Source organism: Hoplias malabaricus, chromosome 8, assembly GCF_029633855.1.
Source record: "Hoplias malabaricus isolate fHopMal1 chromosome 8, fHopMal1.hap1, whole genome shotgun sequence".
Classification (NCBI taxonomy): domain Eukaryota; kingdom Metazoa; phylum Chordata; class Actinopteri; order Characiformes; family Erythrinidae; genus Hoplias; species Hoplias malabaricus.
In genome coordinates, this window is record NC_089807.1 from 15788909 (window position 1) to 15814920 (window position 26012).

General features: G+C 38.0%; 3 protein-coding genes across 4 annotated transcripts; 2 read left to right on the top strand and 1 right to left on the bottom strand.

Moving 5' to 3' along the window:
• The first annotated feature begins 271 nt into the window (after positions 1-271).
• Positions 272-11002, top strand: atl2 (atlastin GTPase 2). 2 transcript variants are annotated; one of them, XM_066678746.1, is made up of 13 exons: positions 272-422; positions 3291-3631; positions 3810-3944; positions 4032-4136; positions 4478-4528; positions 4609-4665; positions 4798-4890; positions 5079-5217; positions 5292-5419; positions 5553-5609; positions 5691-5762; positions 6035-6466; positions 9864-11002. In XM_066678746.1, exons 1-13 carry the CDS (start codon positions 353-355, stop codon positions 9981-9983), a joined length of 1800 nt encoding a protein of 599 aa, XP_066534843.1. In that variant the 5' UTR covers positions 272-352; the 3' UTR covers positions 9984-11002. The 2 variants fall into 2 exon arrangements, with proteins under 2 accessions (XP_066534843.1, XP_066534844.1); XM_066678747.1 differs by lacking the exon at positions 9864-11002 and adding an exon at positions 8638-8902.
• Positions 11003-12064: 1062 nt separating this feature from the next.
• Positions 12065-13564, top strand: cccdc110 (coiled-coil domain 110 molecular ruler complex subunit). The gene has a single exon (XM_066679239.1). It carries the CDS (start codon positions 12065-12067, stop codon positions 13562-13564), a length of 1500 nt encoding a protein of 499 aa, XP_066535336.1.
• Positions 13565-17090: 3526 nt separating this feature from the next.
• On the bottom strand, positions 17091-25469 carry hells (helicase, lymphoid specific). Its single transcript, XM_066679785.1, has 23 exons — positions 25139-25469; positions 24465-24562; positions 24223-24326; positions 23970-24092; positions 23556-23609; positions 23370-23394; positions 23199-23260; positions 22994-23032; positions 22643-22867; positions 22354-22536; positions 22016-22159; positions 21363-21559; positions 21166-21262; positions 20857-21018; positions 20532-20683; positions 20300-20444; positions 20082-20165; positions 19800-19919; positions 19593-19709; positions 19319-19478; positions 18672-18768; positions 17910-17986; positions 17091-17803 (listed from the first exon to the last, which is right to left on the bottom strand). Exons 1-23 carry the CDS (start codon positions 25144-25146, stop codon positions 17712-17714), a joined length of 2565 nt encoding a protein of 854 aa, XP_066535882.1. The 5' UTR covers positions 25147-25469; the 3' UTR covers positions 17091-17711.
• Positions 25470-26012: the final 543 nt, after the last annotated feature.

Here is a 26012-nt window from a genome sequence, read left to right on the forward strand (position 1 = left end):
TCATGTTGGGCCCGGAGCAAACCTGGAACTGATGGGGATAGACCCACATCGAGTCCCCACGAGGAAACCCACACACAAACGTAGAGAACTAGTGAGCCAAGGTGACATTATGTCACATTCATTTGATTTAACAGTGTGTATATATACAGATATCGTGAAACTGTGGGAATTCCTTTGAAATGAAATATATATGGCGTATATAAAATGGAAGGAACTAAGATGTTTATTCGCTGACAAGTTAACACGCGGACAGAGTTGAAGTGATTTGGGGCACTAGGACCCAGCAGCTCCTCCTCCTCGCCGCCGCTATGATAAAGTGAAGACGGAGCGCTGGATACTTTAACTGAACAAGATGGCGGAGACGGGTACATTGAGAAATCGGAATTTCTCCGAGACAAATCATAGAAGTCACAAGCCGCAAGGTAATAACCGTAGTAAATAAAAAACGAAACACTCCAATTTTATGGCGTACTTTTGTCGCGGTTTCCATGTCTTCTGTGAGAGTTGTGAGGAGTTTTACGAGTGAAAGTATAAGTAGTGTGTCAAAGTTTTCTCTCGTCTGTTCTGTCTCTCAGCAGTAGTAATATTACCTGATATGTCTCATGTTCTCAGAGTTCTTTTCTAGCCCTGCTCAGACCCAGGCAAAACTTTGAGCAGCTGTTGTTGCTGTCACCCCCGGCTGGTTTCTGCTCCTTCGGAACCATGTCTGCCGGAGGGAATGCACACTTTCCCTGTGGCAGCTCGTCTGCTTTATTTCACTGCAACTGGCAAAATAACGGCTTTTCTGTGTCTGCGTGCAGTTATTTTTTGCATCTGCATGTGTTCAGTAAATCAAGTGTTTGCCTGCATGTTTATTTTCAGTTGTCTATTCTTGGCTGATAGGCAAACATCTGAATTTGACGGACTATATTTTAGACCGTCTGTAAAATGTGCTTTCGGGGAGTATGCAACCAACGAGGTCAGCATATAATAAAGCGGATTTATATGAAATTTTCTGAACAGGTTTTGTGTGAAGATAATTTCATTATAGGCTTCAATTAAGCAAAGTTTTGGCTGATTTTTTTCGGCAATTGAGCTGTTGTTTTGTGAACTGTTTAGATGTGAACCGAATGTGTAAGCTAGATTCCATTTCGAGTTTTTTGTTTGTTTGTTTGTTTCTCCCATAAAAAGTCGTAGGTCAGTGTTCCTCGTTCTGGCAGTTAATCTGTTCAAGTCTATGTTTAGAATAAAAAGTCATAATCCTCCAAATTGAAGGGTATTCCACAAAGCAGTTCAATAGGAAAAGACCTATAGGACATTGCTGTTTGGGCTTATTTTAGGCTGATTTGCCTAAATAAGAAATCCTACTTGTGTAGCCTAATACTCCAGGACAAAATGTTTATATTGTGTCTAGTTCTGTTTTATTCTAAAAATGTTTATTTTACATTAGTATATAATGATATGGAATGTTTTATGAATACTTCTTTTTTTTCTTTCTTCCTGTGTTTGGTTTTGCATTCCATTTGTCTTACCACATCAATTCTAACATTTAACTTATTCTAAGTTATCCTGGAATTAATATCTAAGAAGATCCAATTAAGGGTTATTTACTTGTAATTGGCATTGGTTAGTTTATTTGTTATTAGTCCTAGGTGACACAGTGTATATTTAAACTCATGTTCAGAATCTTCAAGTTGACTTAGGAACCTAAGGAAAGTACTGGGTTAGTATGGATGGCTTTTGTCCAATGTCCTTGTGGGCCTGAATCCCCTCCACAGATGGCAATCAGCTGGAACTGTGCCTGAAGAGCCCAGTGCAGAGTAGTTATGATTGCGTCCAATGCACAGAGCAGAGAGGAAAATGCAGAGTGTGTCGGCGCAACTGACAGAATCCGGGCTTATCGTGCCTCACGGGTAAAGTACATGGGTTAACGTGAGGGTCCACGCCGGGAATAGAAAATGAGCTGTGTATGGGGTGGGGGTTCACCCAAAGCTAAAGGACAAAATTATAGTAACCCATCACTGACCATGGAGTTAGAAATGCAGGAAAGGTCCTTATATGGTGTCAAAAATAAAAAAGAAGCTCTTAACCGATTTAACATAATGTGATTTTTCATAATGCTTTAATTATTTTGGCCAACAGGAATATATCTAACCAAAATTGTCCTTGAACAGTTGCCTTTTTGCCCCATACAATCTGCATCATTGAAAGGTTAAGAAGTACTATAAACAGATCTGTCATACTGTTTTCATGCAATTATATGCCAATTTAGAAACTTGTGATAGTTGGGAACTGTCTTATCTAGAGCCACTCAAAGCTACATGACAGAAAGCTGTCACAATAAAAGTAGCAAACTTCGACATATGTTAAGTTGCCTGATGCTGGAGATATATATATTTTTTGCAATACTTTTAGCTAAAAGGGGTTGAGATAAAAATTAATTGTTTAAAAACATTAATTGTGGGAATGTTCATACGATACTTAAGTTTTGCATTGTCATTTTGGATAACAAACGAGGTATGTCTGACTATTCTTTCACAATTTCTGGTCAAAAAACAAAATGAACATTAGTTATTGAATTTAGCAGTGGATTTGAAAACATCACTAAGATTCCCTATTAAAAAAAAGAGAGAGAAGAGGGATTCTTTAACCAACTACAATTCTCCCTGTCCTAGCCTTGTCCAAATGCCCTTCAGGTCTTAACAGATGCATTTGGTCTTTGAAAGTAATCTGGAGGTGTGTGTGAGTTATTTAAATGTGTATACTTGAACTTGTGTGTTACAGCAGCTTATACACAGATAAACATTACCCTGTGGGGATTAATTAAGTTTTATCTTTTCATAAAAGTTTGTATGTATGTGTACTTTCATCCTGTCCTTTTGGATGGTGAATTATTCTAATGTCTGCTGTGATATTGACATGGTCATATGTTTTTTGTGTTATGCTGTGGATCAAACACAGCACTATTGCTGGGGTTTTTAAAAACTTCATGGTCACTGCTAGACTGGAAATAATTAACAAACCAAAATATTCAGCCAACAGCATCCAGTGACTACTGAAGAACTGGAGGTCTACTAACACAAACTGTACAGAAACAGATGAGCAACTAAAATATATAATATATACACATTGTTTAAAACTCCAGCTGCACTGATGTGTTTTATCCACTCATACAAACACAACACATGCTAACACCCTCCGCTCCCTCCCCCAATTACAATTTTACTCTAACACTGAGAATTATCAACCATCCAGGTCATTCCTTCTCTGTTGTGGTCCTAAGTCTTTATGTATGGTTTCTGTATGCATAGATATATATGGAATGGAAGAAACGCTGCTGTATCATCCAACACATGTGTCAAGGACAATGGAAGGGTCAAGCCCAGACAGAAATGGAGTGGCACCTTGTGCTGTAGAGGAGGAACTTGAACCTGAGGAGAAAAAAACAGTTGCTCAAGGACCTCGGCCAGTACAGATTGTGGAGGCCAAAAAGGATGACCATATGTTTGAGTTGGATGCTACTGCGCTGGAGGAGATTCTAATGCAAGAACATGTCAGGGACCTCAACGTAGTTGTGCTGTCTGTTGCTGGAGCTTTTCGCAAGGGCAAATCCTTCCTGCTGGACTTCATGTTACGCTACATGCACTCTCAGGTTTGTCATACATGCTCTCACATTCCACAAGTGTCTACGGTGTAGACAATGCACTCCTCATATTCACTGATGTAATCATTTTGCATAAGTATAATACCAGCTTAGCCAGTTAATGTTCTCACACAAAAAACAATTTTAAGCATGCTCTGCAGGTGTCTTGTTTTTGTTTCTTTTGTAGTCATCTGAGTCATGGATGGGAGGGGAGGATGAGCCATTAACAGGTTTCCATTGGAGGGGTGGTTGTGAGAGAGACACATCAGGAATCCAGGCATGGAGTGAAGTCTTTGTGGTGGAGAAGCCAGATGGCAACAAGGTGAAGTATTTTTGTCATTTACCATTTTGCTATGTTGGCACTGGTAAGTTATTAAATGTACTTGGTGTCATTTTTTTTTGTCCTCAGGTGGCTGTTCTATTGGTTGACACTCAGGGTGCCTTTGACAGTCAGTCCACTATTAAAGACTGTGCTACAATCTTTGCTCTCAGCACTATGACTAGCTCCATGCAGGTGTGTATATGATTGGTAAAAATAAAATAATCCCCTAGGGTTGCAATAACTAATTGATGAAAATGATTATTAAAAAATTGTTTCAAAGTATTCGGTTATTAATTAGTCAGTCTGTTGTTTAGTCCACGTAGAAATGTAATGAACAATGACATTTAAAATATTATTTATCAGTCTTTATATATAAATCGACTGATCAGTTACTCAAAAAAATCGTCAGATTAAGCAGCAAAATTGTATCGTTAGTTGCAGCCCTACACACCTTTTGCTATGTATTCAGACACATTTGCACATGGGTTGTTTGTGTTTTCAGGTTAGCATAATGTTAATTTTGTTTGTTCTAGGTTTATAATCTTTCACAAAATATTCAGGAAGATGACCTGCAGCATCTGCAGGTACAGATACTTTTGTTCATTTTTGTGTTCCTAAATGTCTCCGCATTCCAGTATGATCTGATATTATTTTTTTTCTAAAGCTTTTTACTGAGTATGGACGCCTAGCATTGGAGCAATTCAGTGAGAAACCATTTCAGGTAATATTAAATAGATTAATCACATATACATTAAAAGAGTTTATGGTATTCTCTAAAAAAACTTGTCTGTAATGTGTATTTGTTTTCACCCAGTCAAGTGTTCCCTTTTTCCCTGTCCTGTTTCTTTCTTAGAAACTGATGTTTCTGATCAGAGATTGGTGTTACCCTTATGAGCATGAATATGGTCTTGATGGAGGGAATCGTTTCTTAGAACGAAGACTTCAGGTGAGTTATCTATGACCATGAACACACAACTTTATTGAAATGCTTAGTCGTGTCCCCTTCCACCAGTCCAACCTACCAAATGCTCAAGTAGCTCAAAGACTGTCTTTAATACCATGTTTTATTTATAACTATGATGATTCATTTTATTGTTTGATAAATCACTGAGCTAAGCTGTGCATTGATTTTAGGTGAAACAGAACCAGCATCAAGAGTTGCAGAATGTGAGAACGCACATCCACTCTTGTTTCTCCAGCATTGACTGCTTTCTTCTGCCTCACCCAGGACTGAATGTTGCAATCAATCGAGACTTTGATGGCAAATTAAGAGGTTAGCACATTCAACTCTCAACTGCATACACACAAACCACAACACAACTTACTAATCCAGGGTCTTTTTGCTAGATATCAATGCTGATTTCAAGAAGGAGCTACAAAATCTTGTGCCACTGCTGTTAGCCCCTGAGAACCTAGTTGAGAAGGAGATCAATGGAGCCAAGGTCACATGCAGAGACTTGTTGGAGTATTTCAAGGTCAGGATTGTTTATTTCTATCACTAGGATACATGTCCTGTTTAGTCTTACGTTTGTTTCTCACATGTATTTAAGTGTGTTATTTTATAAGATGTTAAATGCAGTGACATTCTAATACATCTTTTGTATGCAGGCCTATATTAAAATCTACCAAGGTGAAGAGCTCCCTCATCCCAAGTCCATGTTACAGGTAAAGGTTCCTGATCCAAATATTTCATCTGTATTTTTATTATTACAGTTTCACTTCACTCATTGTACCCCTGTCCCCTAGGCAACAGCTGAAGCCAACAACCTTACAGCTGTGGCTGGAGCAAAAGACACCTACGGCCGTGGAATGGAGCAGGTATGATGAGTGTTTTCTTTTTTTCATTTTGAATGTGGACCAAAGGAGGAGAGGGACTTGAGCCTGCTATAAATATAACTAAAGTGTGACATGAGGAGCTAACCTAGATAACCAAAAATAACTTGAGGCCATGCATTGAAATAGAATGTTTTAATTTGTCCTAGATATATATTTAAAAAAAAAAAAAAACTACCTAATTTGTTTCTTAAATTAGTTCCCATGTCAGTTTTTGTTTGTTGTCTCTCCTCACCTATATTCTTTGTTTATTGTAGATATGTGGTGGAGACAAACCATACGTTGCACCAACAGATCTCCAGCGATATCATGAGGAGCAGAAGCATACCTCTGTGAAGCAGTTCTGTGCTGTCAAGAAGATGGGTGGAGCCGAATTTAGCCAGCACTACCAGAAGCAGCTGGAGTCGGAGCTTGATGAAGTTTTTGCAAATTTTGTAAAACACAATGAGAGCAAGAACATTTTCTATGCAGCAAGAACTCCTGCCACACTGTTTGCCCTAATGTTTTTCACCTACATAATCTCTACAATCACTGGCTTCATTGGTATGTCCATTATCGCATCATTGGCCAACCTTGTGATGGGTACATCGTTGCTGTCATTTTGTGCTTGGGCGTATGTCAGATACTCCGGAGAATATAGAGAAGTTGGTGTGGCTATAGACCTCATAGCAGAAGCCTTGTGGGAGCAGGTGAGTGATGCCTTCTCTGGTAATACATATTTAATTTTGACTGTATATAAAATATTATAATTTATGCATGAATTAAGGCGACAACATGCTATTCTTTTGTGTCAAATCTTAGAAGATTTGGTTATCACTAATTCACACTTTAAACAACTTTCAAAATGTAAACACAGTGCAAAAGGTAAGTAAATTTGTGTTTGGTAGATTATTTCTTAGTTGTAACAATGCTTCTTGGCAATAAATCTTATACTGTTGGAAAGCTTGTTAATTTCCCTTTTAAATGTTGGTATATTGGTTGTGGCTATGAAAAATTTGCCAAATCCTCTCTGCCAATGCCAAACAGCTTATTCTGCCACTGCCTCGTTTGGTGGACTGGATGATTGAAGTTTGAAGAAACGACATATTGGCAATTTAATAATGTATTAATTTAACAAACAGGAACCTCAGTAGCGTGTGGAAGAACCACATACAGCCACAACATCCTGGCACCTCCTCATTCTGGTCACACACTGATGTGGGAGGGCAATCCCACAAGTTTTCAATGGGGTTGAGGTCAGGACGCTGGCAGGACATTCCATCTTCTCCTCTCCCAAATTTTGGAGGTAATCTCTGATAAACCCTGCTCTGTGGGGGTGAGCTTTGTCATATCAGAGGATAGAGTTTGGTCCCAGACTGTGCAGATATAGGATTGCCACTGGTTGCACAATTTCATCTCAATATCTCTCTCCATTGAGATTGCCTCAGATGATGACAAGCCTTGTTTTTCCAGTGAGGAAGATGCTGCCCCACACCATCACACAAAATAAGCTGTTTGGCTTTGGCAAATTTTTCATGAGCGCAATCCACATACTTGGCTCTACTGCTCATCCCACATGTTCATGTCCCTTACAAATGTGGAACAATTTTAAAAGGGTACCGTATTTTCCGGATTATAAGGCGCACCTTCATTGAATGACCTATTTTAAAACTTTGTCCATATATAAGGCGCACCGGATTATAAGGCGCATACAATAGTCGCTACAGTAGAGGCTTGGGGTTACGTTATGCATCAATTAGATGGAGCTGCGCTAAAGGGAATGTCAACAAAACAGTCAGATAGGTCAGTTCAACTTTATTAATAGATTACAACCCAGCGTAGTTTAAGGTAAAACATGTAGTGCAATGTTAATATACGGTCATCTTGTTGCTTCCTCCACTTTCGCACCATTGATTCGTTAATGTTAAATTCTCTTGCTGCTGCTCTATTCCCGTGTTCTTCTGCGTGACTGATCACCTTGAGTTTAAACTCTGCGTCATATGCGTGTCTCTTAATAGGAGCCATTTTGGGGTCTTTACATAAAAAACAAATGGAAATGAAATATATATATATACCGGTATATATCCAGCATGCACCGCGCGCGGAAGAAAATGAAGTAGGCGTACCATAGGCTTACCGTAGTTGCGAGACCTGTTGTGGCTCAATATTGGTCCATATATAAGGCGCACCGGATTATAAGGCGCACTGTCGGCTTTTGAGATAATTTGAGTTTTTTAGGTGCGCCTTATAGTGCGGAAAATACGGTAATTAACAGGCTTTCCAACAGTATAAGATTTATTGCAAAGAATCACTGCTGCAACAAAAATAATCTACCAAACACACGTTTTCTTATTTTTATGCTGTTTATTTTATTAAAGGGACATGTAATTATTTTTAATCCTGTCAGAATTTTTATACATAGTTTTGCTTCATGGGAAGCCATGGACAATGCAGAGAGATGATCAGATGCTAGTTATTATTAACAGGTGAAACTATTTGAAGAATCCTAATGTGAAAGCTTTGTGGTTACCTGTTTTGTACAGCAACATTGTTGTAGATATAAGTCACTGACAGCCACATTTATCATTATTATAATTTGTTTTTGGTGGGTGGCATTTCACAGCTTAAATTGGCTGAAAATGAGTATTTCAATATTCTTTATTCCATTTGTAAACACTTAAATTGATTTATTTCAGTGCAAATTCCCTGCCTGGTCAAGGGTGTTTTTTAAATACTAACTGAATTATATTTCTGTTTGATTTTTTTTTTCCTCTCTCATCTATCTTGGTGTGTGTGTGTCTTTCTCTCTCTCTCTCTCTCTCTCTCTCTCTCTCTCTCTCTCTCTCTCTCTCTCTCTCTCTCTCTCTCTACCCATTTTTAGAGGGTGCCATCACCAGTCAATGAGCTCTCAGCACATAAATAAACTCTTTGGCCTTGTACTTAAACACATAACACATGAACAAGATGCATCCTCTATATACAGGGGTTAAAATATCATGTTTACTTGTTGAAAAGTCAAATTGTTGTAGATGTGTCCCTTTTTTTTTTTTTTTTTTTTAAACTATCCCAATGTATTAATGATAAAGATAATGTAATCAAAAACTCAATGTCACCGAAAACAAGAATCCTGCTCAGATTCATCTACTGGACCTGCTAATTATTGTGGGAAAGCGTCCCAGGCTGGAAAATTGTGTGTGTGTTTATATATATATATATATATATATATATATATATATATATATATATATATATATATATATATATATATATATATATATATATATATATATATGTATGTATGTATGTATGTATATATATATATATGTATATGTGTGTGTGTATGTGTAGCTACCTTATCTGGTATCACTTTTTGACTTACTTGAGTGAAAATAAGCGGCACGGTGGCGCAGCAGGTAGTGTCGCAGTCACACAGCTCCAGGGACCTGGAGGTTGTGGGTTCGATTCCCGCTCCGGGTGACTGTCTGTGAGGAGTTGGTGTGTTCTCCCCGTGTCTGCGTGGGTTTCCTCCGGGTGCTCCGGTTTCCTCCCACAGTCCAAAAAAAAACACACGTTGCAGGTGGATTGGCGACTCAAAAGTGTCCGTAGGTGTGAGTGTGTGAGTGAACGTGTGTGTGTCTGTGTTGCCCTGTGAAGGACTGGCGTCCCCTCCAGGGTGTATTCCCGCCTTGCGCCCGATGATTCCAGGTAGGCTCTGGACCCCCCGCGACCCTAAAAAATTGGATAAGCGGTTACAGATAATGGATGGATGGATGGATGAGTGAAAATAACATGAATTCAAACTGAAATATGCCATGGTTTAAAGTATAATTTTTATTAATACATGTAAGGTTTTAGCTTCTTTGGGGGGGTGAGGGAATGTCGTGTGTTTCATATGTATTAAAGGGTGTATTGCTGCCTAAAATATTATGGCAAAGAATTAAATCAGTTATAACCATCTCATGCTCCTTAAGATAGTGGCAAGATTTTCATAATGGTCAGGTCCAAGTAATTAGTGCTATGATTTTCTCACTTTTTTTTTTGTCTATTGTGATCATAAAAATAATTTTTTCCCCTCTTATGTTTCTCCCAATCTTTAATTCTCTTTAGGTACTGAAGCCACTTACTGAGCAATACATGGAGGAAAATGTTCGCCAAAGTGTAGTTAACTCCATAAGAGCCAGTCTGACTGAACAGGTGACACAAACTGCCAAGTTAAAGACCACCTGACTACATATTAACCTTTTTTTTTCCGGCTTGTACAGAGTGTTTGTGTAGTTTTTATTTGTGCATTATGTTCCCTTTAGAATCCAGAAGAAAAACCAAAGTTTACAACCCATACTCTGTCCTTCAAACCACTTCAGTGAATGGGCAAAGCTCAGTCACTGTAGTGTATTAAAGTGTGTGTGTGTATTCAGAGATTTTTTTTTTTTTTTTTTTTTTTTTTTTTTTAATTGATTTGAGAGTTCTACATGCATGTGTGGTTATAAATGTCATCAAGATATTTGGGGGAAGGTTTGCATTCGTTTTTACACTGTCTGTTTATATTTGTTTGTTAATTTTAAATGAAGTTTATATTTCTAATGTTGCTCAAGAACAACGCGACCTATTCCCCACACTGAACTTGATTATTAGTGTTACAAACTGACATTCATATCACTTTACATATCACAAAGTCATTTAAGAGTTCTACATACATGTATGGTTATTAATGTTGTCATCATCAAGATATTTGGGAGAATGTTTGCAATCATTTTTACACATTTAATATTTGAAGTTCTGTTCTTTGTCTGTTTAGATTTGTTTGTTAATTTTAAATGAAGATTGTATTTCTAATGTTGCTTAAGAACAATGCAGCCTATTCTCCAAACTGAACTTGATTGTTAGTGTTACAAACTGACATTCATATGATTTTACTTTTTTTCTCTTTTGGTTTGGCAAATGCACTACGGTTAAGGTAATCCATCCAAAACTCTCAAACAGTTTCCTCTTATTTTTTTGTTTTAGATTAAAATACAATCTTAAGCCTATATGTGAATGTATAAATATAATTATATATTATATTTATAAATCATGTTTTTTGAGGGGGGTCTAGTTCACAGTTCAATAATTCAGTTGATTTGTACTGTATATGAATTAAACCTGTTCACTTACTGTACTCTGCTAAAGCTTATCTGAACTTGTCTCAACATGTACATCTCTGTGACTGGAGTGTGCATGGGATGACTTGCTTTGTCTGCCTTTTTAAGAACATGTATTATAATTTATTTTTTAAATTAAACATATTTAAATGAATTTTTGATCATTTTTATTATTTCATGCTTTGTTTGATTTCACTTTGCCTCCTTCAATCTTAGTCACGTTCTGCAGGCCAAATCAACTCTTTTCCTTTTTACCTATTCTGTTGGAATCACTGGCAGCCACTGTACATCTTTCAAACATTTACATAGTTAAGTCTAGATACCTGAGTAATCAGATAACACGTTCAGTGAAGCTGATTATTGTTTTTAAAGTTTGTTTAACCTGATGCATTATATTTAAGTCTTCTGCTTGGCAAAGTCTGGAATCCAATTCACTGAATGCACAATCATCTTTTAAATCCTGAGGTTACTCCTCTATGGGCAGGTTTCTATGGGGACCGACATTTTAAACACTTTGAACAATGGGATTTGAGTTCTGCAGCAGTCTACCGTTGGTCTTTTCAGACGCTGGAGATTACTGCAAGTTGGGTAAGGTAAGGGCTGTGAAGGGAATACAAAAAATGCTTAAAGTGTGTTTTATTTATGGGGTATACTTGTATGTGTTTTTTCAGAAAACTAGTCAAATGTCTAATTTTGCATTGATAGTATTTTGATTTTATTGCATTTAAGAAATGTTTAAACGATTTTTGTAATTTTGGGTTTGGTGTGTCTAAAGAATTAAGCTTTTTAATAAACCGTTTTTTTTTTTTTTTTTCCCTCTTTTTAAGAAGAATCTTCTTGAAGATATAACTCAAATATTTGTCTGTACAGTGTATTGTTGGCAATGCACGTTCCAAAGGAATGGCTGTTGAGGAAGATGTATCTGAAAGTTTAGTCAAGATTCATAAGCAAGGATCTTTCACTCATGAAATGAATTTAAGACTGTGTGAGCTTCTCCCTGGTAAGTTGGCATGCCGTGTTAAGGACCATAACTGTCCCTGTGATGACCCTCAGCATGGAACAATAAATGATGATTTTTTGGGATCTAATGTTTTTCCACAAAATGCTAAGAACCCGTATCATTGTTCAGATGAGCAAACAGTTGAATTGTTGCAAGGATTTTTAAACAGAATGGACCTGAAAGAAGACAAGGCTAGAATGTGTGCTCTGGAGCCCAACACGCTAACACCATATGCTAATAAAAACCTAGAACTGGGGAAGGTTAATGTGGACCTCAGTCCAAGAAAAACCTTCCACATGCCACAGGGTGGAAGTGTTCATTCAAATGTTAAGGGTGCTGTGGTCAAAGTAACAAATAAACCTTTACAGGCAACTTTGTCCCACAAATTAAACGAACAGAAAAGTGTCCAAAGTGAGCGGTGTCTGCTGTTCAAAGGACAGCAGCTAGATTTTTTTGAGGCCTTGAAAAAGAAACTCAACCAGAAAGACCTGGAAAACCAACAGATTGTGAGGTTACTGTTGATAAAACATCAGGAGCTGAGGGATGTGAAGGAAATTCTAAAACTAAAGGAAGTGGAGGCCCAGCTCATGGCTGAAAAGCTGAAATGTGAGGAGAAAAATAATTCTGAGTTTGCCAAGAGATTTAACACTGTTTTTGAGGACATGAGAGAGAAATTCTCTGTAGCTAAAAGCAACAAAGAAAGTTATGCCAAGCAACTGAAAGCACTGCTGGAGAAGTATGAGCGACTCAAAAGGTATGCAAATACGGTCAAGTTGCAACTTCGTGAAGAACGTACCAAGAAAAAGAGCTCTCAAAAGACTGTGATAAAGATTGAACAGATGGCTGAAGAGTTACTGGCTAATCAGAATTTTCTGGAGAAACAGAGGGATGCTTTAGCAAGTGAGCTTGCTATGTGTAGAAAGAAACTTCAGACAATGAAAGAGGAACATAAGAAGCATGTTGGGACTGTGCAGAGAGTTGGAGAGGAGAGATCAGCCATTAGAGTTCAATATGAGAACCTTAGAGAAGAGTTATGTAAAACTCAAGAGGACAACAAGAAGCTTAGAAAGGCAGTTCAGACCAAAGATTTGGAAAGGGCAAGAGCTGTGGAAAGTTTAGAGCAATCTGAAAATGTGGTTAAACAACTGCAAGCCGAACTGAAAGAGAGCAAAACCCAACGAGAATCCATTCATCAACAAGTGGAAACCATGAAGAAGGAAATAAACCTAATTCACAAGAGACACATAGAGGAGAGACTTCAGTTACAGGAGCAACATAAGACATCTATGAAACAGTTAGACAACATAAAAATAGAGTGTGATACTTTAAATGAAATTGTGTCTAACCTTAAAAAAGACAAGAACATACTAAAACAGGAGCTGGAGTGTCTTCAAAAAGAAAAGGCCAAGTATGAGACAGCCAGCAAACTTGAGGGAGAAAGACTGAGAAAGACTTTATGTCTGCTGGAGAGGGAGAGGGAGCTGCTTCTGGATGAAATGGAAGACTTGAGGAAGGATTACTTTAGCTTGAGTGACCGTATCACTCAAAGGCTTGGCCAACTGGACCAGGATGATGCTCCTATGTTCATCACTGACATCTCATCATTTAATTCAGCACCTAAAGTGGATAACACAGTTCCCTCCATCACAACTAGTGTGGACAGTGAGTAAAATCAACATACAATAAACTATTTAGAATTGAATATTATATTCAAGGGGAAAGCATATAATGCATGCCAATAAATTTGCGTCCTTTCTTTCAGTGATACAGCATTTAAGGAGAAAACTAGACGTAGAGGAAAACATTCAGAAGAAATGAAATCAGTATCTACAGTTCTGAAGTGTGTGATCCAGTGATGCCTGATGCATGCCAAGATCATTTCATGTCAGCTCATCACTGAAGTAGAGTTATGGAGATTTGCTATTGCATGAGAAGAAATCTGTGCCTCCCTGCAGCAGGAAAGCAAAACAAACTGGTCCCGTACATGTTTAGCCCCTCAGTCATCAGGGATAAAATAACAGTATCCACAACTTAAGAAAGTGTTCTTTCTAGCTGATATGATGAATGCTGCCTTGTGCTCACCTACACATAACTACAAACATTTGCAAGGAAGAGTTTAGGTAAACTTTTAATCTTATCCAAATTGCCTGGATATTTATTTTATTATTGTTTTCTATCATAGAACAAAAAAAAAAAGATTTCTGGATCTGGGATTTCTGAGTTAATATACCTCTGTGGCCATCTGCTGGACAAATCATAGTATAGCAGTTTTGTTCATGAAAAAGGGGTGATCCAAAAGTATTTGCTTGTCTGCCTTTGCATTCATATAAATTTGAGTGACATCCCATTCTTAATCCATGGTTTAAAGGAACACTAGGCAGTATTTCTACCTTAAAATTACTTATTCTAAATTATTGTTATGTTCCATGAAGCTGTAAGAGAATAGAGCTTCTGTGGCTGATACACAGGGTCTTCTGCTGGTTTACTGGACTAAGCAATATCTGAATCTCGGGGTGGAGGGCTAGATAGCGGCTGTACAAGAGTCAATCCTGGACTGAATTTACACAGTAGAGTTATCTTAAACAAAAATGAAGACACAAGTTAAAGTAGCAAGTAACTTGCATTGTAACTTCCTTTATGTGTTGCTGTGTTAGTTAGTGATAAGTTTACAATAGTGTTATTATCAGTTTTTTAGAATTACTGTGCAGTGAGGCAAGGTTTGCAGCTGCTAACTTTAGCTGGCATAGTTTACTTTTTTATGTTAGACATCGATTCTGGTAATAAATGCTTTTCTCTGGTTGCTGTGTGGAAATGTCTAGAGTTACACTTGTGTTGACAGAATCCAAGCTTTGTTGAGGACAGTGTTAGAATCAAAAGATCCAGTTCTTACATTGTATTCCTTTAATATGATTTCGGCTCACCCTTTGCAGCTTTAACAGCTTCAACTCTTCTGGGAAGGCTTTCCACAAGGTAGAAGCACATTTGTGAGGTCAGACACCAATGTTGGATGAGAAGGCCTGGTAGTCTCTGTTCTAATTCATCTCAAAAGGTGTTCAGTCGGGCTGAGGTCTGGACTCTGTGCAGGCCAGTCACACACCAACTCTGTGCAGGCCAGTTATGTCCTTCCACACCAAACATGCTTATTCATGTCATTATGGACCTTGATTTGTGCACTGGTGCACAGTCATGCTGGAAGAGAAAGGTGCCATCCCTAAACTTTTCCCCACTATAAGTTGGGAGCATAACATTTTCCAACATCTCTGGGTATGCTGAAACATTAAGATTTCCTTTCACTGGAACAAAGGGGCGGAGCCCATCTACTGAAAAACAGCCCCACACCATAATCTCCCCCTCAACCTAACTTTACACTTGTTTAAATGCAGTCAGACAAGTACTGTTTTCCTGGCAACTGGGAAACCTAGACTCATCCATCGTACTGCCAGACGGATAAGTGTGATTAATGACTCTAGAGAACATGTCTTTACTGCTCTAGAGTCCAGTGGCAGAGCGCTTGAGACCACTGCATCTGACACTTTGCACTGCACTTGGTGATATAAGGTTTGGATATAGGTGCTTGGCCTTGGAAACCCATTCCATAAAGTTCTCTACACACTGGTCTTGAGTTAATCTAAAGGCCACATGAAGTTTGTAGGTCTGTAGCAATTGACTCAGCAGAAAGTTGGCGACCTCTGCAAACTATGCAGCTCAGCATCTGCTAAACCTGCTGTCATTTTACGTGTCCTACCACAGCTTTGCTGAATTACTGTCATTTCCAATGACTTCCATTTTTTATATATAATACCAATGACAGCTGACTGTGGAATATTTAGTAGCAAGGAAATTTCACGATTGGTCTTAATACAGAGGTGGCATCATCTTACAGTACCACACCGGTATGCAATGAGCTCATGTGAGCGACCCATTCTTTCACAAATGTTTGTAGAAGCAGTCTGTATGCCTGTGTGGCCATGGAAGTGAACACCTAAATTCCATGATTTGGATGGGTGAGTCAATACTTGTGGCAATATAGTGTATAGATGACATTTTGGCAAAATATAAAGTTGCCTTAATTATAGAGGTTATAGAGGTTAATTATAGTGTTTCAATATGATTTGGAGGGACTTTTTTTGATTGGTTCTTTTTCAGATTTTAGAAACTGTCCATTAATGTATTCAATCTCAGTAAACTAATTTTCTGTGTAATTAAATTCATGGGAAATTTTATTTCAAATGTTTAAGTTTGTTTACAAAATAAATTTTTTCACCATGGCAATTAGAACCTGTGGTCACCGTATACAGTGCATAACCATTTCATATACTTTTTTGTATGGAATGTTGATAACGACCTGGAGGTTGTGGATTTGATTCCCGCTCTGGGCGACTGTCTGTGAGGAGTTTGGTGTGTCCCTGTGTCCGCGTGGGTTTCCTCCCACAGTCCAAAAACAGACGTTGGTAGGTGGATTGGCGACTCAAAAAGTGTCTGTGTGCGTGTGTTTTGCCCTGTGAAGGACTTGCGCCCAGTGATTCCAGGTAGGCTCGGGGCCCACCACGACCCTGAACTGGATAAAGCGGTTACAGATAATGAATGAATGAATGTTGATAATGGTACAAATGGTAAATCTGGAGGGGAACTGCTGACTTAATTTGTACAGAACAAAGTATCATCCCTCAAATGCCTGACATGCTCAAAAAGTTTGTTAAAAAAAAATAAATTTAAATTCAACAAAAGTGGATCCCTAAATGGGGAGCTTTTGCAGGGTGTGCAGCAAGGCAAATGAATAAACATACAACACGTCACTTGTAAGTCATTCTGGGAGCCTACCCAGAATGACTTGGTGCAAGGCAGGAATACACCCTTAAGGGGGGGCCAGTCCTTCACAGGGCGACACACACTCACGCCTATGGACACTTTTGAGTTGCTAATCCAACTACCAACGTGTTTTTGGACTGTGGGAAGAAACCAGACCAACCAGAGTGGGATTTGAACCCACAACCCAAGGATCCTGCTGCGCCACCCAACACTTTATATTATTTTGATTAATAAAAAAGGAAATTTTCAGGAAATTTATAATACATTTCAGTGGAATCTGGAAGCAAAAGGCATGCTCAAAAGTACTCTTGTCTACATGGGGGAACTGTAGAAAACGTTTAGGAACTCCTGCTTTAAGCGATAATGTACTACACACACGTTGAATATAAAGATATTTATTTGACTTTGTAGAATTAAAAAAAAAAGTTTATAAAACAACAACAACAACAAAAACCTTTGTGGTCCATCCCTTAAACAGTATTTTTAGGAGAAACATGTTCAAAGTGCCATGAGGTGACTAATTTCTACATGGAAACAAACAAGTCAACAACTGTATCTTTTAAAAGTACTGGTTTCAAAATGTTTTAAGATAACAAAATTTAAGGTGCCTTTAATACAACGTTAAATTCCAACTGGCTACACTAAGACGGAGAGAAATTCTTTGAAGATGAAAACTATTGCATGACAGCAATCTTTAAAACTGATTTATACAGAACTACATCAGGGGTCTAATACTGCAATGTGTTCACTGACACTAATGGGTATCTAGTGAGCAAAACAAGCGGCGGATCAGAAAACTATACAGAATACAGTTCAAATCAGTGCTATTTCCCAACTTTCAAATGAAATGATAACAAGAGCAGCAATTAAGAACCAAATGAATACAACCCTAGAGTAGTACTATATGTTTTTATGGGGTTTTTTTTATTTTTTTTTTTTTACGTTTTCTAAACAGCAGTTTGTGACTGGTTCAATTTTTCCGTCTCCAAGTGTGGATCCAGTGAGTTATCATGACAGACTGATCTCTGCATGTTCTTCTTTAGCCTCAACCACCCTGAAAACTCCATCCTTCTCTTTTTTCACACTTTTCTTTGCTTGTCCTGAAACAATAGATTTAATTAACATATGCATTTCCTTTCATTAAAAAAAAAAACCCCACAATCTCTGAATTATGATAAAGTTTGTGTGAACAGCAACACAACTTACCCAGCAAGTCACTACGGTCTAGCAAAATGTCTAGGTCTCTGTCACTAATGACCTTTCCTTTGGTGCTCTTCACAGCCCTGCAACACAAATTTGGGATTTTACCATCATCATTTCATAGAACCACTGTAGAATTTGCAGAAAATGCAGCAAGGTGGGTTCAAACCCCAACTCAAGTCACTGTCTGTGAGGAGTTTGGGGTGTTCCCCTTGTGTCTGTGTGCTTCTGGGTTCTCCAGATTATTCCTACAATCTAAAACCTGGTCATTTATTTATTTAACATTACACTTATATAGAGTCTTTCTAGAAACCCAAGGATGCTTTACTGTCAACCCACACACACTGGTGAGAAGCGGCAGCCAAACGCGCACAGCATACCATCGACCAGAAACGACCGTCCACCTGGAGGACTTCATCAGGCACTAGGGCTTCACCCAGGACAGAGCGCCAATCTATATCTGGGCTCACACACAAACTTTAATTCACATACACACTCATTCGAGAAGCCAATTCACCTAACATGCATGTTTTTGGACTGTGGGAGGAAACCAGAGACCTAGGAGGAAACCCACATAGACACAGGGAGAACATGGAAACTCCAACCAGGTGGGACTTGAACCCAAGATCCCAGCGCTGGGAGACAAGCAGTGGACATACTTTTGTAAAACCAGTAATACAGCTATTATGTAACACAGATTCTCAGTATTCACCAAATATATGTGAATTTGTCCAGTCAGTTTGTGCACTGTGATCTTGAAAATAGTACCTGTCATAATCTCTGGATTTCAGCAGGTCCATCAGCTCATTCACCTCCACACATTTCTTGGACTGGTTAAGATCAGCTTTTCCACCTTTGAACTTATCTATTTATAAAAACATAGAGATATTGTACAATAATAAGGAACATAATGTTACTACAACAATAGAAAAACAAATAGGCTCCAACAACCTTCCCAAATATCCTTCAAAATGTCAAAATATTTTTTGCCTAAATACATTTGTTTGAATGTCAGTGTTCATAGAGTTATTAGCTTATGCTGATTTCAAAGATCACCATTCAAAAGACTAAAGGAATGATGCATGACAAGCAAGTGTGCATGAAAAAATTAACTCAGTATTGAATGCCAACCCAAGTACAGTCATGGCCTCTTAGTTTGAGTGCCAACAACTAAAATGTAAGTAATTAATTATAAAATACCTTAGTTGTAGGTTATAAAAATATCCTACTTGATTAAATCCCCAATATTTAACCAACTTGATGCAGCTGCTTTACAAATGTTTACTAGAATATGATATAAAGGACTTGCATTCATTATATTAGCTTGAAGCGAATATAATGAATGCAAGTTCTTTATTCATTCAAATCATTGAAACACTCTGGCAACAATTTACTTTTATGAACGCATTGCTTACTTTTATGAATCACCAGTTTCTCTAGTTTCCTCTTCGCAGATGCCCTCTCCAGGATCTTCTCATCGATGGTGCCAACTGTGATTAGACGGTACACCATCACAGGCTTTGTCTGTCCAATACGATGACACCGATCCTGAGCCTGCAAATCTGCCTGAGGGTTCTATAATAAAAAGCAGTTTACCAATGTTTTTAACAACATATACCAAGCTATAGTTTTATTACTGTTTCAAGTTCATAACCATTTATCTACTGCTTGAAGGGAACACAGACATACCCAGTCACTGTCAAATATGATGACCGTATCAGCAGCTGTGAGGTTAATTCCAAGGCCACCAGCTCTGGTGCTCAGAAGGAACAGAAAGACTTCTGGATCTGTAGAGAACTTCTTCATCTTTAAAGAGCAGACACAAAGTATGAACAGGTGGCCTTATACACCTGTTTTTAGATTTACTATAATGGCCAACAATAAAAGCATGCATACATTCTCTTCTCTTTCTGAATATTTCATGCTCCCATCCAATCGGCTGTACTGATACTCTCTGAGGTAACAGTAATCCATCAGAATATCCAAGATAGAGGTCATCTGGCTGAAAATTAGCACCTGTCAAAACCATCAGAAAAAAAAACATTTTATTAAACTCCTCAAACCAAGATACCAAACATATTTAGGCACCAATAATGACCAAAACAAGGTAAAACAGATACAAGCACCATATACTCTTTTAGATTGTTGCATTACTTGTGTTCAATTATTTCACTTCACCTTATGTCCTCTCTTTTTCAGTTCAGGAAGCATTCTATCCAGAACCAAGAATTTCCCTGATGCCTCCACCAGCTGCTCATCAATCTATGTAAAAGCATATTCACATGACAATTCTGTATAAAATAACTAGTGAATATTCCCCATGCCTGGAAAAGCACAAGGGTTATAAATGCACAAACGAGACTCTTGACATCCAGGTGTTCTAAGTTTTGAATTACTTTAAACTCTTCAGTTCCTGGGATTAGAGGGTACTCTATGAGGTAAGCATGGTTGCAGCATCGCTTCAACAGCATCAGTACATTCTGTAGTTTCAGGTTGATCTGGGCATCTAAAGGCATCTGAACATCCACCACAGGAGCACAGCTGAAGATAGAGATGATAAAAAGCATTAATTAAAAAGAAAGTACAGTCAATATGACAGAAAAAAAGAGACAAAGGAAAGATACTGACTTCTCCTGACTCTCCATTTCCTGTTGAATTTTCGCAATGTATTTCTCCAGGTCACGAGGAGAGTCGACACTCTTTTCACTGTAGTCCACTGCCCTCCGCGATTTACGTTTGGGCCGCCCAGAGGATGACACCTCTACAGATGCAGTCCCCTCCTTAATTGAAAAGAAAGTGCATTGCAGACAATTCAATTAGTAAGATTTGAAAGAGATGCATGAGCCCTAATTAAGGAATAATAAGATAGAAGTGTTAATATGACAAGTATGCAAAAAAATAAATAATATAAAAAAAAACAAACAAACAAAAAAACCAACTAACAATGCCTCACCTTTTCCTGGCCCAGCATATTTGCAATGGTTCTGTCAACAATGGCTCTGTAAAATGCTTCCTGTTTGGTAGTGAGAGGAGCATAGACCACAATCTCTTTCTTTGGTGGAACCTCCAAAGTTACATCTGACTTCAATCGTCTCAGCAAAAAGGGTGTGAGAATCTGTTGTAACAATGTCCCAACATGTAAGACACACATAGTTCCACTAACACGACAAAGTCTTGCAATTATAAGATATTTAAATATAGGTGGTACATTTTAAGCAAAATGTGAACAAATGTAAAGAAGGATCTACTGATTTGTTCTCACCTGGTGAAGCATATTCAGGATGTTTTGTTCTCGTTCATTAACCACAAGACTCTCTGCATCTGAAGTGATGGTGCTGATGTCGAACCAGGACTCAAAACTAAAATAAAAAAGTCAAATTTTAACTTTAACTAATAATGCAACACCGATCAAAAACTGGCAGCATGCAACTTATGTGACTGATTCATATGACAGAATACCTTTTAAGATCATCAAAAACATCAGGTAGAAGGAAGTTGAGAAGTGACCATAGCTCTGCAAGATTATTCTGCAATGGTGTTCCAGTCAGAAGCAGCTTATTATCAGTTGGAAGAGTTTTCAGTTCTCTCACCAAACGACAGTTTAGGTTCTTTATGCGATGGCCCTCATCCACAATTAGGTATTTCCATTGGTATCGCTGAAAAGAAGAACAGAGACAATTAGTAAACAAACATTCCCCAACACTCAAAACTCTTGTTTGGTCTTGTTCATTCATTCATTCATTATCTGTAACCCTTATCCTTGTCCAGAGCCTACCTGGAATCATTGGGCGCAAGGCAGGAATACACCCTGGAGGGGGCGCCATTCCTTCACAGGGCAACACACACATTCACTCACACCTACAGACACTTCTGAGTCACCAATCCATCCACCAACATGTGTTTTTGGACCTTGGGAGGAAACCCACGTGGACACAGGGAGAACACACCAACTCCTCACAGACAGTCATCCGGAGCGGGAATCGAACCCACAACCTCCAGGTCCCTGGAGCTGTGTAACTCTTTTTGGTCTTGTAAAATGACTTCATTTTTAACATAAGTTATTTTATCATCAGTAATTGAGCACGAATCACTAACTACTGGCAAATTCTTACCTGAAGGTACTTCCTGTCAATCATGGCTATTTCAAACGAAGTGACAACAACTGGGCACATGTGCAGGGGACCTTCAGGCTTACGAATTCTTTTGACAAGGTCCAGTCTCTCTTTTTGTGTGCCATGGTAAAGCATTATAGACACCTATAAAAACAGTAAGAAGGAATCAAAGCTCTATTTTATAACACAAATTAACATTCATGCTATGCTCTATATCTGAATGTATGCCAGTTACAGGAAAAATACAGGACAAAGAAACTTGCACCTTAAATCTGACTGTGGAAGAGGTGGAAATGACAATTCTGTATTATTGCAACCACTGTATACTATAACCTTACCTCTGGAGTGAAGCGCTTAAATTCACTTATCCAGTTGGGTAAAGTGGACAGAGGAGCAACAACTAAGAATGGACCCATGACCTTCTTCTCAACCATCATTGCAATATGAGCAATGCATTGTATGGTTTTTCCCAGCCCCATCTCATCAGCCAGAATACCATTAATCCCATTCTCCCACAGCATCTACAGAACAAACATTAGATAACGGCGACATTAAAACACACACACACACCAAAAATACATAAATAAAATAAATAACCTGTCTAATCTTCCTCTGTTATTCACTTACCCGAAGCCATTCAATGCCCTCAACTTGGTACCATCTCATCACTCCACCAGTAAAGAGTTTAGGTTGCTGTGAGGGGACTGGCTGTCCATTTACTTTCCTGTCAGGGTCCAGCATGTGCTTGGCATTGTCTCGCATAGCCTCAGAGAGCCGCCCTTTTATATCAGAGTTAGAGTCACTTATTTTTTCTATATCTTCTGCGTCAAGTTTCTTTTCGCTAGATTCCTCCTTCCAAAAAGAAAACAACATTTAAAATGCAAATTTAAGGTTTAAAATAATACTTTTTTTGTATTATATTCAATGTATGAGCAAGCGTCTACATTATTTTTATTTACTATTTTTATTCAAAATTACCTTATCCAGCTTTTGTTTTTTGGCCTTTGACATAATTTCCTGTGATTAAAGAGAAACATTTGTCACATTAATATTAAATGTTAAATTTGAAAGCCTCTGAGAAAAGTATTAGTCATTCATTTACAAATTCCAACCACTTTAGCCATATAAGGGTTTAGCATTCAGTTGATAACAATGCAAAATGCAGCTTAAGAGAAGTGCTCACCTCTTTGGACATAACATCAGCAATTTTGTAATCTTCCTCCCTTTCCCTCTTCTTTCTCTCAACTTTAAAAAGAGGGGGTAGTTCAGCATTGTCAATATAACTGAAACTGTGATCTTAATATTAGGTCTATTAAAAGCTATATTGATTACTTTTAGGAAAAGGATATATTACCTTTATCTGTCTTTTTGTCATTTCCCTAAAAAACAGAAAAATGTATTTAATTTTATTTTGATTAATATCACCTAGTTCTTGCAAATATGCAAAAAAATTTACTACATTTGTTTTTAGTTATTATGGTACATTGAAATTGTTTGCCTCACAAATGTATAAACCAGAGCAAGACAAGCTGATGCTCACCTTCTGTTTCACAGTTGCTTCTTTTTTCTCCCGTCTTTCTTTCCGGCGCTTTTCCTGTGTTAAAATTTTTTTAAAAGTTGTTTAAGTTTACAAAGAAAGATAAGGATGCTTGACTGGAGTGGCTAACAAGGATTCACATCCCCCAACTCCACTCTCTCTTTTTTTTCTTTCTTTAATAAAAAAAGACAGCCATTTGCTCATTAAAAAGTTCTCAAATTAATGGTGTTTCAGTTAGCAGGATCCATTTCTCTAATCCCACAAAGGTAGGTGGGTGTTTCTGAGCAATTATAGCATTACAATTCCCATTACCCTTTCACACGAGAACTGAGTCATATTTCACTAAGAGAAAAAAAAACCTTCCTATTCAACCCCAAATCCTTGACACCATTTCCCCCCGGCACCTTTAAAACACACCTCTTCCTGCTGCTGTTCCATTTTTGTAAGGAGGAATTTGGCATATATGTTGCTCTTCTCCAAAAGATGCTGTAGCCTTTTAAAACGCATCTCTTGAGTCTCTCTTTCCCACGACTCTCTGGCCTTGAACAAAATAGATGACAAAAAGCCAGGGATTTAAATTAACTTAAACAGCAACAAGTTATAAAAAATATACACTTCTAACTGTAACCATTAAAACAAGCAACCAGTAAACAAAAGGTTTACTCCCTACCTTTTCCATCATTTCTCTTTCCTTTCTCTCCCCTTCTTCCATTAAATTATTTTCTTCCTCTTCCATTTCTTTGGTGATGACCACCTCCTCATCCTGATATTTTACTGCAAAGTAAAAGGCATCATTTATGCATGTTGCTTAGTTTAGACTGTGCCTGGCACTATGCACTACATATTTATAATCAGCAGTATAAAAAATGGGCAGGAAGTGACACCTGAAAGCAGGATCCTTATATAACCCACCTGCAGCATTCACTTCCATTGCAGCTCCTTCAGGCTCCTCTGACTCGTTAGGTTTAGGGCACTGAGGTGAAACACTGCGGGTCTCTTCTTTAACAGTCCTAATAATTTTGGACACGAAGTAAAAGTGAGAGAGAAAGAGAAAAGAGAGAGAATGTTAAAGAAGCTCTTTGATTACCACTAGGCCAAGTTTAAGCACAATCAAAAGATAATAATAAATACATTATGTAAAAAGGGTCAAGCAGTGTTTCTGAATCAATGGTGCATTTTAAAGAAATAACTCTGTACCTTCAGCAGATATACAGTACCAATAGAGACATTGAATTTAAATATACAGCTACGTTGTTCCTAAAAACCTTAATCTGGCCTCTATGTACCGGTAAGCTTTTAAAAATACATATTTTGATATATTAGGACAACCCAAACAATAATACCGGGCGTAAGTTATCGCTACTAATAAACTAACTAAAGTTTTTGTGTATAAACTTGCTTTGAGGCATGCAACAACACGTATGATGTGTACCTTACCACCAGTGACGTTAACAAACCTGAATGTGCATCACTAGAAGCATTTTAAATGTAAACAAGCTGAAAAACGGTTAACATATCAATGAATTATGGAGAAACGTAGACAATACTGTGGAATATCTCTTTAAGCATTAGTTTATTTCACTTACCCACTCATTTCAGCTCCTGTGTTTGAACCAGCAAACCGAAAATCACCAGTCGATATTAAAATGACTGAGGATGTGTCTATGATATTGTTTTAACCGTTTAGCCAAAGAGACTTAGGAAAATAACCGGCTCTCTTGACAACTAAGTTATCTGCTGATAAGTTAGTTCACATGCACGACGGGTCTCAAGCAGAGATGTATCCCAAAAGCAGAATAAATACAATTAAGGATGAAAGTAAACTGTGCCTGAAGGTTATGGAAATGCAAACAAATAGAAGTAGTTCGGTGTCGGTTTTGTAAGCTCCACACTCCGCTGCAGGACCCTCCGGCGTGTAATAGAGTGAAAGGGAAGAGGGCGGTTTCGCGCCAATTTGGACGAAGCCAACTGAACATCAAAAAGGGGGGAAATTAAAAATCAATGCTTTGATTAATGTTATTGTTTTCGTACACACAAAGATTACTTAGACATTTTCAGATATTGTAATATTTATTTATCTTATACATGTTGGGTAAAATCGTGCATATTATCTGACTAGTTCTCTTTATTCTTTCTGGTTTGCAAAGCTCCTCCTATTGTTTGAGTTGTGCGTCCTGCTTACTCGACATTTCCCGCGAAAGTTTTTGGCAAGACAAGCAGCATGGCGACCCTTCAACGTGTTTTGTAAGAACAAAGGCTAGTATGTTGTTTAGTAAACTGGTGTGAGGGGGCATACAGCGTCAGCTAGAAGGGAATTACTGTAATAAGCTGAATACGCTTTGAAAATACTACAGTATACAAATCACCGTCTGATTTATGAGACAGACATCTTGCTTGTTTTAAGAGTTTACAAACAATAATTAAACTTATAAGGATAGGCTGTTCTAACCATTTGATATT